This window comes from Triticum dicoccoides, chromosome 3A (genome assembly GCF_002162155.2).
Source record: "Triticum dicoccoides isolate Atlit2015 ecotype Zavitan chromosome 3A, WEW_v2.0, whole genome shotgun sequence".
NCBI lineage: Eukaryota > Viridiplantae > Streptophyta > Magnoliopsida > Poales > Poaceae > Triticum > Triticum dicoccoides.
Genome location: NC_041384.1, coordinates 205,348,195 through 205,365,671, shown reverse-complemented (window position 1 = coordinate 205,365,671; position 17,477 = coordinate 205,348,195). Strand labels below are relative to the sequence as shown.

General features: G+C 43.9%; 1 protein-coding gene across 1 annotated transcript; it reads left to right on the top strand.

Moving 5' to 3' along the window:
- The first annotated feature begins 1,420 nt into the window (after nt 1-1,420).
- On the top strand, nt 1,421-2,192 carry LOC119271486 (flowering-promoting factor 1-like protein 1). The gene has a single exon (XM_037553301.1). It carries the CDS (start codon nt 1,534-1,536, stop codon nt 1,852-1,854), a length of 321 nt encoding a protein of 106 aa, XP_037409198.1. The 5' UTR covers nt 1,421-1,533; the 3' UTR covers nt 1,855-2,192.
- The last annotated feature ends 15,285 nt before the right edge of the window (nt 2,193-17,477 follow it).

The window sequence follows — 17,477 nt, the reverse complement described above, 5'->3', positions numbered from 1 at the left end:
GAATTTCTCTCCCTTTCGATCGGACGTACTAACGTGTGAGTATACATGTACACGGAGGCGCCACCTCAGTGACGGAAAGCTCCTTTCATACAAGGAGTACCTAATGATCTTTGATGGGTTCTGGCTTATCGGTAACATAAGTACAGAGATCGTATAAATCCCTACGTAGTGCATGCACTGATCACGATGAGAGCACAGGTTGGAGGGAGCTTTCGTGCATGTTTTTGCATAGCTAATCCGGGAAGAAACTTTGGCACCGAAGCATATTTCTTTTCAGCAGATAAATCAGTGACAGATTTTAGCTTTTGGGGCGGTAGACGTGCACCTATGTATCCAACAAGCCAGCCAAATCAATATGCAATCACGTAAGCACTATCTATGGCTAGCTAGCTAGGAAGTTAAGATAAGCCACAAATTTCTCTCTGCTGCATGCAGCAGATGCTTGAGAGCTTGTGAGTTACTATTAGGGACAAAGCTAGCAGGCAAAAGTAAATTCCACCATGCCGTACACAAAATATATACTTGACAATGAGAGAGAGTATCAATTTTGTTCTCGACAAAGGCAACATTGGTTTGATCGACCGGCCAGAAATTCCCTTTCGTGGAAAAACAATGCTGCAAAAGGTACGCAAAGATAGCTCTCATATTTCTTATTGTTTAAGTAAAGTCGAAAACTGTATGGCGAGTGAATCCTATTCCCCTGAGAATTAGGCTAGCTCTTTTTGTTTTCCTTTCAGGAAAAAGGTGAGTAGGATTCCTCGCACAACATCACATTCTTTCTTTTCAATTTTCCATATGGGAGTGCTCAAGCCATAGATTACGCATGAATTATATGTAGATCTCCCCATTGGCAATTAACCAACGCCATCAGTTAATGTCCTGTTCTTGACGTGTCGCGGGGCGGCCGCGACACATGTCAAATTTCGTGACCTCATGATGATCAATCACCTCATGCACTACGTAATTCTGGAAAATAACAATATGCGTAGCATATAGCTACCTTTTTTAGCTACCTACCTAGCTAGAATTTCCTTCTTTCTTCCAACAAATATATTCCAGGTAGCTTATCAAGAACATAAGCTAGCTAGGCACATATATTCTCCCGCGCGCACTACTCAAGTTTAATGAATGTACCATATATTCTGCTTCTCTCCCATCCCTGTGCATGCAACCAGCTACAGCATCTTCCTGACCTAACCTAGCTACAAACTAAAGACGCCCTTCTCTTCTCTGGTGCATGCACGCGTATATCGACGTACTAATCACTGGCAGTATAGTATCGCAGTCGCATAAGAAATCTATGTTCTGCGGCTGTCCCCCGTATACATGTCACCTCTACCCCACACCATCGATAATCTAGCTTCATCCACATCCACCTCTATATATACCCCCTTCATCTCGCCCTCCCTTGCTCCATCATCCCAGTGCTAGCTCGACCAAGTGCATCATCTATCGTTTGTTTTCCCTCAATCTCTAAGCCGATAGAAAGGTGAGAGTTGAGGGGTAGGTCGGCCGACCGGAGGGCTGTGGACCATGTCTGGCGTGTGGGTGTTCAAGAACGGTGTGGTGCGCCTGGTGGAGAACCCGGGGAGCGAGCGGACGTCGACGGTGCGACGGAAGGCGCTGCTGCACACGCCGAGCGGGCAGGTGGTGTCGTCGTACGCGACGCTGGAGGCGAAGCTGACGGCGCTGGGGTGGGAGCGCTACTACGAGGACCCGGCGCTGTACCAGTTCCACAAGCGCGGCTGCCTCGACCTCATCTCGCTCCCCAGGGACTTCAACCACTTCTCCTCCGTCCACATGTACGACGTCGTCATCAAGAACAGGGAATCCTTCCGCGTCGTCGACGCCTAGACGGCCCTCTTCCGTCCATGCAGTCTCTCGATCTCTTCTCATCAGTTCAGCTATAGCTCTTCTTCCATCGTTTGACTTGATTTCGCATGCAGGGTTTGTTGTTGTTAGTGATCCGGGTGTTATATATGATTGGTTGTGCCTGATTTGGTTGGGAGGTGTAGTGTGGTAGTGGAGTGAACGAGGGTACTGTTTCTGCACACATATGTGCGTGTGGTGCCGAGTATATGCATAGGTTTTCGTTGTGGTGTGTATATGTATGCGTGCTGGGGGTGTGTAAGATCTCTGTTTTGATGTAAATTAGTGTCCGTGTGATGACTATATATATCCACTTACGTTCATTTGCACGTTTCTCTGCATGCACATGCGTCATGCATGTTACCGGCCATGTTGCATGCCTAGGGAAATATATAAAGAATATATCATGCACGCATTGCTTCTCGTTATGATTGTTTGGTGGTGGGGAGGGGGGTGTGGGGGTTCTGATGAAAACATAGGGAATAGACAGCCACTCCAAAAAAAATGAAAACGTATAGGGAATAATAGGCTGACACGATGATATTTATGCTGCCTTTTGTTAGACAAGTATTTAGACCGACTGATGCTAGGCAAGACAACCACTTACTCCACCCGTCCGCGAATAAGTGTATTTCTACCTTTTGTCCTAAATCAAACTTTGAAATTTTTACCAACTGTATAAAAAAGAGTAATAACATATATGACACCAAACTGGTATATTATAAAGGTACATTTTAAAACGGATCTACTGATACTAATTTAGTACCATAAATGCTGCTATTTTTTTCTATAAAATTGGTCAAAATTTTAAAACTTTGACTTAGTACAAAAACTAGATGTGCATTTATTTATGGACGGAGGGAGTACTTTGCTGGCATCCAAAATTGAATCGCTGAAGCTACAGCTACTGGGCCTTCGTTTGAATCACCACAGATTAACATTTTGAGCCACAGTAAGTACATGCTTCGTCACAAATTCGGCCCACCCACTAATCACCAAGGGCACAGTCGGGCGCCACTATGTCTCGCTTGACGCGAGACAGCGGAGAGCAACTTGTCAAAGGGGTCACTTTTCTGGGCTGAGAACGTGTTGGGCGTCTCATCAGGACTTTTTTAATACACGTTTTCGGATTTTTAGATGGGTTTTTCTAGGGTTTTTTTGAATTTTTGGTTTTCGCTTGTTTTTTTAGGTTTCGGAGAAAAAAAACTCAAAAAAACTGCATGGATTTTTTTGGGAAAGGGAATAAACGTGTTTTTTTCTTCCACGGGAAGCATAGATTTGTTTCCACAAGAAGCACACTATGCTTTCCGGAAAGGAAAAAACATGATTTTTTTTCTTTCACGAGAAACAGAGATTTGATTCTCGTGGTGGCACATATTTGCTTCCACGAGGAGCAAAGGGGAAGGGGTGAAACATGCATTTTTTTTGCTTCTAGGAAAAGCAGGATTTGCTTTTCATGGAGACACAAGTTTTCTTCCACAAGAAGGATGGGGAAAGGAAAAAAAAACATGATTTTTTTTTGCTTCCAAGATAAGCACAGATTTACTTGTCATGGAGGCATGGATTTGCTTCCGCAAGAAGCGCATGGAAAGGGGAAAATGTGTTTTTATATGCTTCTCATGGAGGCATATATTTGCTTCTACGACAAGCACAGCTGAAAAAACGTACTTCATTTCGGTGTTTTCTAGGGCTTTTCGTGAAAAAAAAATCATCGAAACCTATTAATATGGGATATTGTTTCGATGATCTCTACGCGACAAATCCAGCAATGAAAACGGTTTGGGATTTGGCACACGGTTCAAGAGATAAAATGTTTTGAAGAAACGAATCTAAAAAAAGGAAAACACCCAGATTGCGACAAGTGACGCACATGCACTGTGCCACTTGTCAGCGCCTGAGAAGATGGGAGCGACCTTTGTTGGTGCAAGTCCTTGCCCCTTGTGTTTTGGCGATTGTTGTCATAAATGGTTTGGGACTGATTTGTTTGCTAGTGCACATTGGGAAAATAGTCCCTGGAATATCGAGAAGAATGCTACATTCTGTCGAGAAGTTTGCTATAAACTTCACTAAGAGTTATCTGCACAGCAGAGACGATGACTATGTTCCAAGGAATGTTATTTTGAGAAGAATGCCATAATCTCCTGAAAAATTTGCTACCGAAAGGTTTGCTACTGCAAAGTTTGCTGCCCAAAGATTTGCAACCGAGAAGATTGCCATAATCTTCTAAAAGGTTGCTACCGAGAAGATTGCTACTTCCGAGAGGCTTGCTATAAACTTCTGCGAAAGTTATCTAGACATCAAAGAATATTGATATGTTTCGAGAAGCTTAATATCGAGAAGATTGCTACTTCCGAGAAGTTTTCTATAAACTTCCTCCAAAGTTATATGCGTTGCAAAAAAGGTTATCATGTCTCAAAGAGTTTGTTATCAAGAAAATCGCGTGCTCGAGATGGTCCCGAAAAAATATTGCTGAAGCGAAGCAATTTCCATTCGGTGTGTTCGAAGAAGAATGGCTGCAGTCGAGAAGAATGAAGCGAAGCAAAACGTAGTATTTGTTTCATTGTTTCTCTTTCTCTTAAGTCATAAGACCACCATACTATTAAGAGAGGCATAAGTATTCAAGGCTTTTATCTGTTTTGATGCTTAGCTGAAACCTATGACAGTTTGGGAGAAATTTCTTTGTGTTCTGAATAAATACTCACCAGTGAGAGATGTTGTTCTTCCGGGTTGCGAGTGATTTGATTTGGGCTGAGGAGTCTGTCTTACTTATTCCTCAAGTAAAGGTGCGATGTGCTCAAAAATCCGACTGCTGGAAACGTGTCGATTGGCCATTGGCTAGACCGCGCGTCCTAAATGGTCATTTCCCATCCGAGAAAGCTACGGCTATAAATAGGTGCGCCGCACCAACGTTATTCGTTCGCTGCTCCATTTGAGATTTTGAGAAGATTGAGTGAGCACCCCTCTCTGAGAGATTTGAGTTTAAAATCCACTGAGAGAACATTAATAGCCAAAACTTATATAGTTGTTGAGCATCACAGTAGATCTGAGTTGAGAGTTCTTGTGCCTATAAATCTTGAGAGCTGCTAACTCTATAGACGGTTAGGCCTCAGCTCGAGCGACGAAGAGTAATTGTCGTCTTCGAGTCAAAGTCTTCACCAACCAAGAGTCATTGCGGTTTGCGAAGAGTGACCAGGACTAATTGTGGTCACCGAAGACAAAGTCTGAAGAAGGTTTGGAGATTGCCGAGAAAACTCTACCATGAGTGAAATAAACTGAAGTTCGAGGAACTTGTCGTTGAGGAGAATAGGACAGGGAGAGGTTATCTCCTATGTTGAATTACAAGTCCCTCCAACCAGACGTAGCTCTTTTGCAGAAGAGTGAACTGGTCTACCAAATCATTTGTCGCCATCGAGCACCACTGGTCATTTCTATTCTACTGCATTTCCTTCAATATTTTGTTTTTGGTCCTCTTGGTTGTCGATGGATATCAATATATATACTACGATACTTTATCTTCCAAGCATTCCTTTTAATATTGTGATAATGTTGTGTTGCATATTTGCTTTCGTGATACTTAAGGTTGTTTTGTCTGTATATTCATCTGCTTTTCATATGGTGCTACTTAGTCATTTAGTTGAGTCTTGCTCTAATGAACATTTTGCGGTAGTGTATAAGTTTTGTATTTGTGATGTGCGCAATTGTTTCGTGTGTGCAATTCTATCAATGTTAGTAGTTTTATTTTTCTAGTATTTTTGTTTCATAGAACTGAAACTTCTCAGATTTGTTTCTGTACTAATTTTGTTTTGTAAAACTGAAATTGCTCAGTTTTGTTTTGGAAACAGATTTTGTTTCGTAAAACTACATCGGTTTAGTTTTCCGATGTGCTGTGCGGAGAGTATTTAAGTTTTGAAAAAAAAAATCTCCCATTCACCCCCCCCTGATCGATATACTCCTGTCCTAACAACATTTGCAAAGGGTACCCTTAATTAGTGATTTTGGAGATGGCGCCAGATTAGTGTTGGGGAACGCAGTATTTCAAAAAATTTACCTACGATCACGCAAGATCTATCTAGAAGATGCATAGCAACGAGAGGGGAGAGTGTGTCCACGTACCTCATACGTCTCCAACGTATCTATAATTTTTTTATTGTTCCATGCTATTATATTATCTGTTTTGGATGTTTAATGGGCTTTAATATACTCTTTTATATTATTTTTGGGACTAACCTATTAACCGAAGGCCCAGTGCAAATTGATGTTTTTTGACTACTTCAGTGTTTCGCAGAAAAGGAATATCAAACGGAATCCAAACAGAACGAAACCTTCGCGAGGATCTTTCTTGGAACAAATGCAATCCAAGAGACTTGGAGTGGAAGTCAGAGATGCAACGAGGCGACCACGAGGCAGGAGGCCGCGCCCAGGGGGTAGGCGCGCCCCCACCCTTGTGGGCCCCTCGTAGCTCCGCCGACCTACTTATTTCGCTTATATATACTCTTATACGCTGAAAACATCCATGGGAGCCACGAAACCACGTTTCCATCGCCGCAACCTTATGTACCCGTGAGATACCATCTGGTGCCTTTTCCAGCGATCTGCCAGAGGGGGATTCGATCACGGGGGGCTTCTATATCAACACCATAGCCTCTCCGATGATGTGTGAGTAGTTTACCACAAACCTTCGGGTCCATAGTTATTAGCTAGATGTCTTCTTCTCTCTCTTTGGTTCTCAATACAAAGTTCTCCTCGATGTTCTTGGAGATCTATTTGAAGTAGTACTTTTTGCGGTGTGTTTGTTGAGATCCGATGAATTGTGGGTTTATGATCAAGATTATCTATGAACAATATTTGATTCTTCTCTGAATTCTTATATGCATGATTTGATATTTTGCAAGTCTCTTCGAATTATCGGTTTAGTTTGGCCTACTAGATTGATCTTTCTTGCAATGGGAGAAGTGCTTAGCTTTGGGTTCAATCTTACGGTGCTCGATCCCAGTGACAGAAAGGGAACCGGCACATATTTTATTGTTTCCATCGAGGATAAAAATATGGGGTCTATATCATATTGCTTGAGTTTATCCCTCTACATCATGTCATCTTGCCTAATGCGTTACTCTGTTCTTATGAACTTAGTACTCTAGATGCATGCTGGATAGCAGTCGATGTGTGGAGTAATAGTAGTAGATGCAGAATCGTATCAGTCTACTTGACACGGACGTGATGCCTATGTTCATTATCATGCCTAGATATTCTCATAACTATGCGCTTTTCTATCAATTGCTCGGCAGTAATTTGTTCACCCATCGTAATATATGCTATCTTGAGAGAAGCCACTAGTGAAACCTATGGCCCCCGGGTCTACTTTACATCATACAAGTTTCCAATCTATAATTCTACTTTACTATTTATTTTGCAATCTTTACTTTTCAATCTATACAACAAAAATACCAAAAATATTTATCTTATTATTTTTATCAGATCTCACTTTTACAAGTGGCCGTAAAGGGATTGACAACCCATTTATCGCGTTGGTTGCAAGCTTTTTGATTGTTTGTGCAGGTACTAGGCGACTTGCGTGTAGTCTCCTACTGGATTGATACCTTGGTTCTCAAAAATTGAGGGAAATACTTACGCTACTTTGCTGCATCACCCTTTCATCTTTAAGGAAAAACCAACGCATGCTCAAGAGGTAGCAAGAAGGATTTCTGGTGCCGTTGCCGGGGAGATCTATGCTCAAGTCAATACATACCAAGTACCCATCACAAACTCTTCTCCCTCGCATTATATTATTTTCCATTTGCCTCTCGTTTTCCTCTCCCCCACTTCACAAAATTTGCCTGTTCTTCGCCCTTCTTCCGTTCGTCCTTCTGTTTGCTCGTGTTACCATGTGCCTTCTATTAGCTTGCATCTTCGCTTCCTAAATATCTATTTTTATGGATCATCATCCTCTTGCTAATATTTTTAAAAGATCCAATTATGATGAACCAATTTCTAGTGAGTTGAGTGCACTAGATTATCTTTATGAGATTTTCCTTGAAATTCGTGAATCTAAAAATTGTGATGAAGTGCTTTATGATGTGATTCACGATAGATCTTTGAATAAAAACCATGATTGCAATGATGTTATTATAAATTATATGAATGTCAATTGTGCTAATAATATGCAAAACCCTAAGCTTGGGGATGCTAGTTTTGCTATGTCCACTACTTGTTGCAATGATCATGATTGGTGTAATTCTTCTTATGATCTTGAAAATTTATTTAAGTCCCGTGATGAATATGAGATTGATATAGTTTTTGCAATATTATTGAAAGTGGGTTTGGAAGAGTGTCTACTTTAGATCCCACATATTTTGATAATGTTCAATCTTATTTTTTTTTTAAAAGTGGGTTTGGAGAGGTCATGACTTTAGTTAATGTTAATCCCACTATTTTGGAAGAGTGTCAACTTTGCATGCATGTGGATCGTGTTGAGAATATTTTATGTGATAGCTATATTGTTGAATTTGATTATGATCCTACATGTAATTATCATTAGAGAGGAAAATATGGTTGTAGAAATTTTCATGTTGCTAAAATTCCTCTTGTTATGTCGAGAGTGCTATTGTTTCTTTCTTCTTCCTTGCATATGCTAGATCAAGCTTGTCTTGCTAAATTTTTTTCCTATAAAATGCCTATGCATAGGAAATATGTTAGACTTAGATGTGATTCTCATATACTACATGATGCTCTCTTTGTGTTTCAATTGCTATCTTACATGTGAGCATCATTAAAATTATCGATGCCTAGCTAGGGGTATTGAACGATAGCGCTTGTTGGGAGGCAACCCAATTTTATTTTTGTTCTTTACTTTTTGTTCCTGTTTAGTAATAAATAATTTATATACCCTCTGTTATTATTGTGTTTTTATGTTTTAATTAGTGTTTGTGCCAAGTAAAGCCTTTAGGATCTTCTTGGATGATTGTTGTTTGATCTTGCTGGAAAAAACAGGAAGTATGCGCTCACGAGAATAATTTTAGTTTTTAGCAGAGAGCGATAAAATACCAATTCCAACTGCAGTAGATCAATATACAAATTATTTAGGACTTCCTAATTTTTCAGAATTTTTGAAGTTACAGAAGTATTTGAAACCTCCAGATTGCTACAGATTGTTCTATTTTTGATAGATTCTGTTTTTCGTGTGTTGTTTGCTTATTTTAATGAATCTATGGCTAGTATCGGGTGGGGGGGGTATGAACCATAGAGAAGTTGGAATACAGTAGGTTTAACACCGATATAAATAAAGAATGAGTTCATTGCAGTACCTTAAAGTGGTGGTTTGTTTTCTTATACTAACGGAGCTCTGTTGAGTTTTGTGTTGTGAAGTTTTCAAGTTTTTGGGTAAAGATTTGATGGATTTTGGAACAAGGAGTGGCAACAGCCTAAGCCTTGGGATTCCCAAGACACCCCAAGGTAAAATTCAAGGACAACCAAAATCCCAAGCTTGGGGATGCCCGGAAGGCATCCCCTCTTTCGTATTCATCTATCGGTAACTTCACTTGAGGCTATATTTTTATTCACCACATGATATGTGTTTTTCTTGGAGCGTCTTGTATGATTTGAGTATTTGCTTTTTAGTTTACCACAATCATCCTTGCTGTACACACCTTTTGGAGAGACACACATGAATCGGAATTTATTAGAATACTCTATGTGCTTCACTTATATTTTTTGAGCTAGATAACTTTGCTCTAGTGCTTCACTTATATCTTTTAGAGCACGGTGATGGTTTTATTTTATATAAATTATTGATCTCTCATGCTTCACTTATATTTTGAGAGTCTTTTAGAACATCATGGTAATTTTCTTTGGCTATAAAATTAGTCTTAATATGATAGGCATCCAGGATGGGTATAATAAAAACTTTCATATAGAGTGCATTAAATACTATGAGAAGTTTGATACTTGATAGTTGTTTTGAGATATAAAGATGGTAATATTAGAGTTGTGCTAGTTGAGTAATCGTGGAATTGAGAAATACTTGTGTTGAAGTTTGCAAGTCTCGTAGCATGCACATATGGTAAACATTGTGTGACAAATTTGAAGCATGAGGTGTTCTTTGATTGCTTTCCTTATGAGTGGCGGTTGGGGACGAGCGATGGTCTTTTCCTACCAATCAATCCCCCTAGGAGCATGCGCGTAGTGCTTGGTTTTGATGACTTGTAGATTTTTGCAATAAGTATGTGAGTTCTTTATGACTAATGTTGAGTCCATGGATTATACGCACTCTCACCCTTCCATCATTGCTAGCCTCTTCGGTACCGTGCATTGCCTTTTCTCACCTCGAGAGTTGGTGCAAACTTCGCTGGTGCATCCAAACCCCATGATATGATACGCCCTACACATAAGCCTCCTTATATCTTCCTCAAAACAGCCACCATACCTACCTATTATGGCATTTCCATAGCCATTCCGAGATATATTGCCATGCAACTTTCCACTGTTTCATTTATTATGACACGCTCCATCATCCTCATATTGCTTTGCATGATCATGGAATTGACATCATAATTGTGGCAAAGCCACCTTTATAATTGTTTCATACATGTCACTCTTGATTCCTTGCACATCCCGGTACACTGCCGGATACATTCACATAGAGTCATATTTTGTTCTAAGTATCGAGTTGTAATTCTTGAGTTGTAAGTAAATAAAAGTGTGATGATTTTCATTATTAGAGCATTGTCCCATGTGACGAAAGGATGATGGAGACTATGATTCCCTCACAAGTCGGGATGAGATTCCGGACGAAAAAAAAGAGGCCATAAAAAAGAGAAAAAAGGCCCAAATAAAAAACGAGAGAAAAAGAGAGAAGGGGCAATGTTACTATGCTTTTTCCACACTTGTGCTTCAAAGTAGCACCATGATCTTCATGATAGAGAGTCTCTTATTTTGTCACTTTCATATAGTAGTGGGAATTTTTCATTATTGAACTTGGCTTGTATATTCCAATTATGGGCTTCCTCAAAATGCCCTAGGTCTTCGTGAGCAAGCAAGTTGGATGCACACCCACTTAGTTTCTTTTGTTGAGCTTTCATATATTTATAGATATAGTGCATCTGCTGCATGGTAATCCCTACTCCTTGCATTGACATCAATTGATGGGTATCAGTGTCAAAACCGGCGGATCTCGGGTAGGGGGTCCCGAACTGTGCGTCTAGGCGGATGGTAACAGGAGGCAGGGGACATGAAATTTTACCCAGGTTCGGGCCCTCTCGATGGAGGTAAAACCCTACGTCCTGCTTGATTAATATTGATGATATGGGTAGTACAAGAGTAGATCTACCACGAGATCAGAGAGGCTAAACCCTAGAAGCTAGCCTATGGTATGATTGTATGTTGTCCTACGGACTAAAACCCTCCGGTTTATATAGACACCGGAGAGGGCTAGGGTTACACAAGGTCGGTTACAAAGGAGGAGATATACATATCCGTATTTCCTAGCTTGCCTTCCATGCCAAGTAGAGTCCCATCCGGACACGAGACGAAGTCTTCAACAATGTAATTTCATAGTCTAAGAGTCCGGCCAAAGAATATAGTCCGGCTATCCGGAGACCCCCTAATCCAGGACTCCCTCAGTAGCCCCTGAACCAGGCTTCAATGACGATGAGTCCGGCGCGCAGTATTGTCTTCGGCATTGCAAGGCTGGTTCCTCCTCCGAATACATCACGTAAGAATTTGAATACAAGGATAGTGTCCGACCCTGCAAAATAAGTTTCCACATACCATCGTAGAGAGAATAATATTTCCACAAATCTAATCAGCTGACACGTTTTGGCAACACGACATTATGCCATGGCCCGGTAATTATTCGAACCATTTTTCTTCAACCAGCTCCACACATAACGCGAGGCAGTTTTTTGACACGTCTTGTCAAAGCAGAGATCGTGTTCCTCATAATTACAGGATTCTCATCAATACGGTCATGAGTAACCCAACTGCATCTAGGACTCCTAGATTATAGGCAAGTCCCAAACGGCTATGGAGAGGACGCTTGATATTCACCCTCTTTATAAAGGGACAAAGCTTTTACTCTTTCTCTCCCGTGCTCAATCGAATCCTTCCCCCGCCTCGAGTTCTAACACCCAAAGCCCAGGTCAGGTGCTCCGGACCTTCAATCATGTCCGGATCTAGCCTTCAAGGCCGGTGGATGCCCTCCTTCGTTACAGAAGAGGATATCAAGAAGTTGAAGGAGGCCAGATACCTGACCGCCGAGGTTTCGCATCGGCTGCCTGCCCGAGGGCAGGTCATCCCTACTCCTGAACCCAACAAAGACGTCGTGTTCATCTCCCACTTCCTCCAAGGTCTAGGCCTCACTCTGGATCCCTTCGTTAGGGGGATGATGTTTTATTATGGGCTAGATTTCCACGATCTAGCCCCGGACTCCTTTCTCCACATCTCATCATTTATTGTTGTATGTGAGGCTTTCCTCCGCATTACCCCTCACTTTGGCCTATGGCTCAAGACCTTTGACGTGAAGCTGAAGATGGTCGAGGGGCAGCATGTAGCATGCGGAGGCGCGTTAATAAGCAGGATCGCCGGAGCTCCATGGCCAAAGGGTTCTATTCCAGCGGTGTCCGGATTATGGCAACGGGAGTGGTTTTACATCACAACTCCCAGAAGTGCCAAGTGGGCGGCTGCCCTGCTTTCCGCTCAGGCCCTCTGCCACAACTGATGTCATGGATTAGCAGAGGGCTGAGCTGGGGTCCCACCAAGGACGTGCATGTACTGCAAAGCCGCATTCAAAATCTCTTCGAAGGAGATTTCAGTTTGATTATGGTAATGCAAGTCATGCTGGTTCGACGAATCCAGCCATGCAAACGCTAGCCTCTTCGCATGTGGGAGTTCAACTCAGAAGGACCATGCGCTATTCAGAATTTCCTCAGCCTGACGCACGAGGAGATGTATAGATCATTCTTCGGACCCTAGATAGAGTGTCCGGATACTACCGAGGACGTGGGCCTGAGTAGCAACCGCACCGCCGACCAAGTTATCCTCTAGCCGAACACACCGTCTTTCATTTATCATGACGTTATTTTGAGAGATCGCACTTTCACCAGGACTGGATAACAAAGGCGAAGATGATTCGGTGTTCCGCCCCCCTTCCTGAGGGTTTGGAAAATCCGGTACTGGAAAAGATGCTTGAGCTAGCACCTTGCCCAGAGCCCTCAAAGGAAGACAAAGGGCGGGAATAATGAGGGCGAAAGCGAGCCTCCACCGCTACCTATTCCGACCGAGGGAACGAGAGCCTCCGTGAGGGAGGATAACCGAGAGGAGGAATATGAGATTCTATCACCCCGGGGAAGGAAGAGGACTACCTTTGAAGATCCGGAAACCAAGGTTTCCAAGCGGGAGAAGAAATCTCCACCAGTGGGTCCTGCCTTTGAGGGTGCTCTTGCCGCACAAAGTCCGCGCGGCGATCATCCCTCCAACGAGCTATAAGTAATTAAAAAGTACTTTAATAGTGAAGATATATTACCTTACCTCTAAGAAAAATAATCGAAGTATTTATCTTGCAGTTCGGATCTTAGCCCTTCTCAGCAGAGCTCGTTTTCGGGGGATCTTCTTCCGGAGATGATGGAGAGCGAAACGCCTCCCCCGGACTCCTCTGCTCAAGAAGCGGGCGACCTTGAAGCGTCGTCATGAAGGGCCTCTCCGGATCCGGTGAGGCCAGAAGATAATCCTATAGTCACCCGAAGTCCCCATCGTCCGGCTCTCGAAGAGAACAAACAGAAGAGTCCGGCACCGTCTGGTATGCAGTCGGATGTACTGAGAGAGCTGTTGGAGCGAGCGGCCATCTCAGAAGAACACCGTACATTGATGGGTACGGTGATGGAAAGGATTTCATCCGCCGAAAGCGGGTTGCATGATGCCTTTATGAGTCTACTGACGGGCTTAGAGGTACGTAAAATGATGTACATTTGTGATGGTACCGCACATTTTTAGGTGTGCCCTGTGTAGATAGTAGCCCCTGAGACTCTGGTTGTCGCCGAGAACGGCGGCAAACAGAGGATCGTAGTCCCAGGAAATAACCATACCGCCTTAATGTGCAGGTAGTGGGAGCACCGGTGGCTAGCCGGACTCATGAGTTTGCCGAACTGAAGCGGCAACTGGATGCAGCGGATGCCGACATCGAGCTTGTTAACAAGAGGCTTGACGAGGCACGGGGTAAGTGGTATTTTCTGGTGAATGCCACATAGTAAGAGCAACATGATGCCAGTATCTTTAATATGTTGTGACTGCAGATGGAGCTGCCACCATGGAAACCCTGCGGGCGGAACTTGCCCGAGCCAAAGAACAAGCAAGGATTAGTAATGCGGCTGCTTTGAAGGCGGCCGAAGAGTTGAAAGCCGAGAAGGCCGCGCATTGCGAGAGCAAAGAGAAGATGGCCAAGATGGACGTAAAGTTAAAAGACACTGCTGACCGTTGCCAGTTCCTTGAAAAAGAAAACCGAGCGAAGGCAACAGACCTTGAAAAGGCCATGATGGCGAACAAAGACACCCGCTCTGCTATGAGAGCGAAGAAGGAGGAGCTGCATGAAGCCGGGGATATTGCGGCTGGGAAGCCATTTATGCTGCGGAGGAAGTTCGGAGATCCGCGGTATGCCCCTCTGGATCAGCTGTGGAGTTCGGCAGACGCATATATGGACTTGGCGGCGAGCGCTGTCGATGCGGCCAAATACTTCTGAGATCAAACATATCGTGAAGTGGACAAGCTGTTTTGGTTGCAATTTAACGTTCCAGAGCGTCCGCTTTCGTTGACTGATCAGCTAGCCGAATGGGCCGAACTCAATAGTTTGTCCGGACTCGCCATGAGGTCTGCCGTGGACCAGCTGTGGCCGGAAAAGCCGAAGCCGAACAGCCATTTCAGCTTAGTGCAGCAGTTCCTTGGTGCGGTGCCGCGCATCAATGCGATGAAGAGGTCGGCGTGCATAGAAGGCTCGCGGATGGCCCTTGCCCGTGTTAAAGCATACTGGGGGGAGATGGATGCTACCACTGTTGCGGCGCAGGGTTCGGCCATAGGCCGAGTGGCTGCCGAGCACTATTTCGAAGAGGTTCTCGAGGGTGCTCGTTTGATAGAGGCCCAGTGCTCGAAGAATATTATGTTTGAGTGACATGTATTCCCATTGTAAACACAATGTTTTTATGAAATTTATTAAGGCTGTGTTTATACTTTTGCCTGAAAGTAATATGATGCCTCCTGTGCGGCCGTTTATGTATACATGTGTATAACCTGAAAGAATGCAGTCGTCGGCTTCAGCCCCCACGCATATAATGTGGAGGTGTTTGCAGAAGACGCATGTTCACACTTAACCCAACGTCTTGGTCCTATTAAGGCGGTGATAGCGCAGCGAACGAGGCAACCGGACTATAATGCTTTAACACTTTCACTTAGCCATAGGAGTTTGACGGTGGGGCTACTATATAGCCCCTGGTGGCTCCGCACTCTCCCGAATTCGGGGTGCGTACATGCCTGACCGGGAAATGGCCCTTCGTTAAGGCGGAGGAATTCTAACATTCCGATAGGTCATCAAGTGGTTGACCAGTCTCACACTATATCATGACAGTCAGTTTTCGGCTTTCTCTACTGAGGTGCTCGTCCGGATGACCCGAGGCACAATCGCAGTAGTTCTCCTAGTGCTACCTTAGCCGATAGAGCGGGACGTAAGGTACCAAAACATAGGATCCGGGCAAACCCAACATTTGACCAAAGACATGATTCAGAGCTCATGCATATAGGGCCAAACTCGCGATGCCGAACACTCCCTAAGGTATTCGGTCTTTATGGTATGAACCGGCCTAATCAGTGCCCTTTGTAAGAAGCCCCTGGTGTTCAGGTACGTGCATTATTCTGACGTGGCCACATGCCAAGACGCCAGCATCCTTCTCAATTGTACTCAGAATCCGAGGGATGTGTATCAACAAGAGCCAGTAAAAAAGGTTGACGCAGGGTCTTAATCTAAAAAGAATCCTTGGAACGGGTCCCTGCTGCACGTCTGCGCCTGTGTCACCGTTGTGCCGTATCCTAGACGGGTGTAGCACGGTGGTCATCTGTAAAAGAGAGGAACTTAGGTGAAAAGTTGTCGTGCAAAAAGGTAGGTTTTAAAGAAACCATGTAAATTTCAAGATGAGTAAAAATTGCCACTTGTCTACGCGCGTTGAGCCCCTTTTATTTGTGATAGGGGTGTGGCCATCAATCCTGTACGAATTACATACAGCTGCGCCGGACTCGTCTAACTGTGTCTGTGGTCTTGACGACCTATTGAATGCTTTAGTTGGTGAGGCCGTTTTGGTGTGCGGTTGCCCAGGCAGCCGCATTCTCATCGGCGCGCAGGGATCGCTCCATATTTCCATTTACTGTAATGATGCCACGTGTACCGGGCATCTTAAGCGTGAGGGAAGCGTAGTGCAGTATTGCGTTAAAGCGAACGAAAGCTTTGCGTCCAAGTAGTGCTTGATAGCCACTTTGGAATGGAGCAATGTGGAAGGTCAAATTTTTGCTACGGAAGTTATCGGGAAAGCCGAATATAACTTCTAGTAGCAAGGAGCCCGTGTAGTGAGCCCCTGGGCCTGGCGTTACTCCTTTAAAGGTAGTATTGTTGTGGCAAATTTTCGTTGGGTCTATCCCCATTTTGCGGATTGTGTCCTGATATATCAGGTTTAGACTGCTGCCACCGTCCATCAGGACTCGTGTGAAACGGTATCCGTCAATTATTGGGTCTAATACCAAGGCAGCCCATCCTGCATGCCGGATATTTGCTGAGTAATCCCGATGGTCAAAAGTGATCGGTTGAGCCGACCAGTGGCAGGACTCCGTGGTGATATGCCCTTGGGCATATTTCTCTGGGAGTGCCGCTTTATTTCTCCCCTTGATCACGTGTAACACGTTTACTGTTTTGACTTCTGGTGGAAATTTCTTTTGTCCCCCAGTGTCTTGCTTGAGAGGCTCATCCTCGTCTTCGCTTGGTGTATCCTCCCCTTGTGTATGGCATTCAGCTTGCCGGACTGCTTGAAGACCCAACATTCTCTGTGGGTATGATTAGCGGGTTTACCAGGGGTGCTATGGATCTGACATATTTGGTCCAGAATTTTGTTCAGGCTGGACAGTTCATCTCTGGCGCCTTTAGAGGGCGGCTTTTGCTGACCTGGCCGAGAGCTTCTGAATCCGGCATTTACTGGCTTGCTCTTCGGGTTGTCTTCTTTATTCCGGCGCTTATTATTTTTGCTGCGTCGTGATTTACCGTTTTCATCTCTAACTTCAGATGTACTTGGGTCGCTGGTGCTGCGTCTGGCTAGCCAGCTGTCCTCACCCGCGCAAAAGTGGGTCATGAGGCTTGTTAATGCTTCCATTGTTCTCGGCTTTTCTTGGCCGAGGTGTCTGGCAAGCCATTCGTCGCGGACGCTATGCTTAAAAGCTGCCAAGGCTTCGGCGTCCAGACAGTCGACTATTTGGTTCTTTTTAGTAAAAAACCTGTGCCAAAGCTTTCGGGCTGACTCTCCGGGCTGTTGAGTTATATGACTCAAATCATCCGCCTCCGGAGGTCGGACATAAGTCCCTTGAAAATTTTCCCG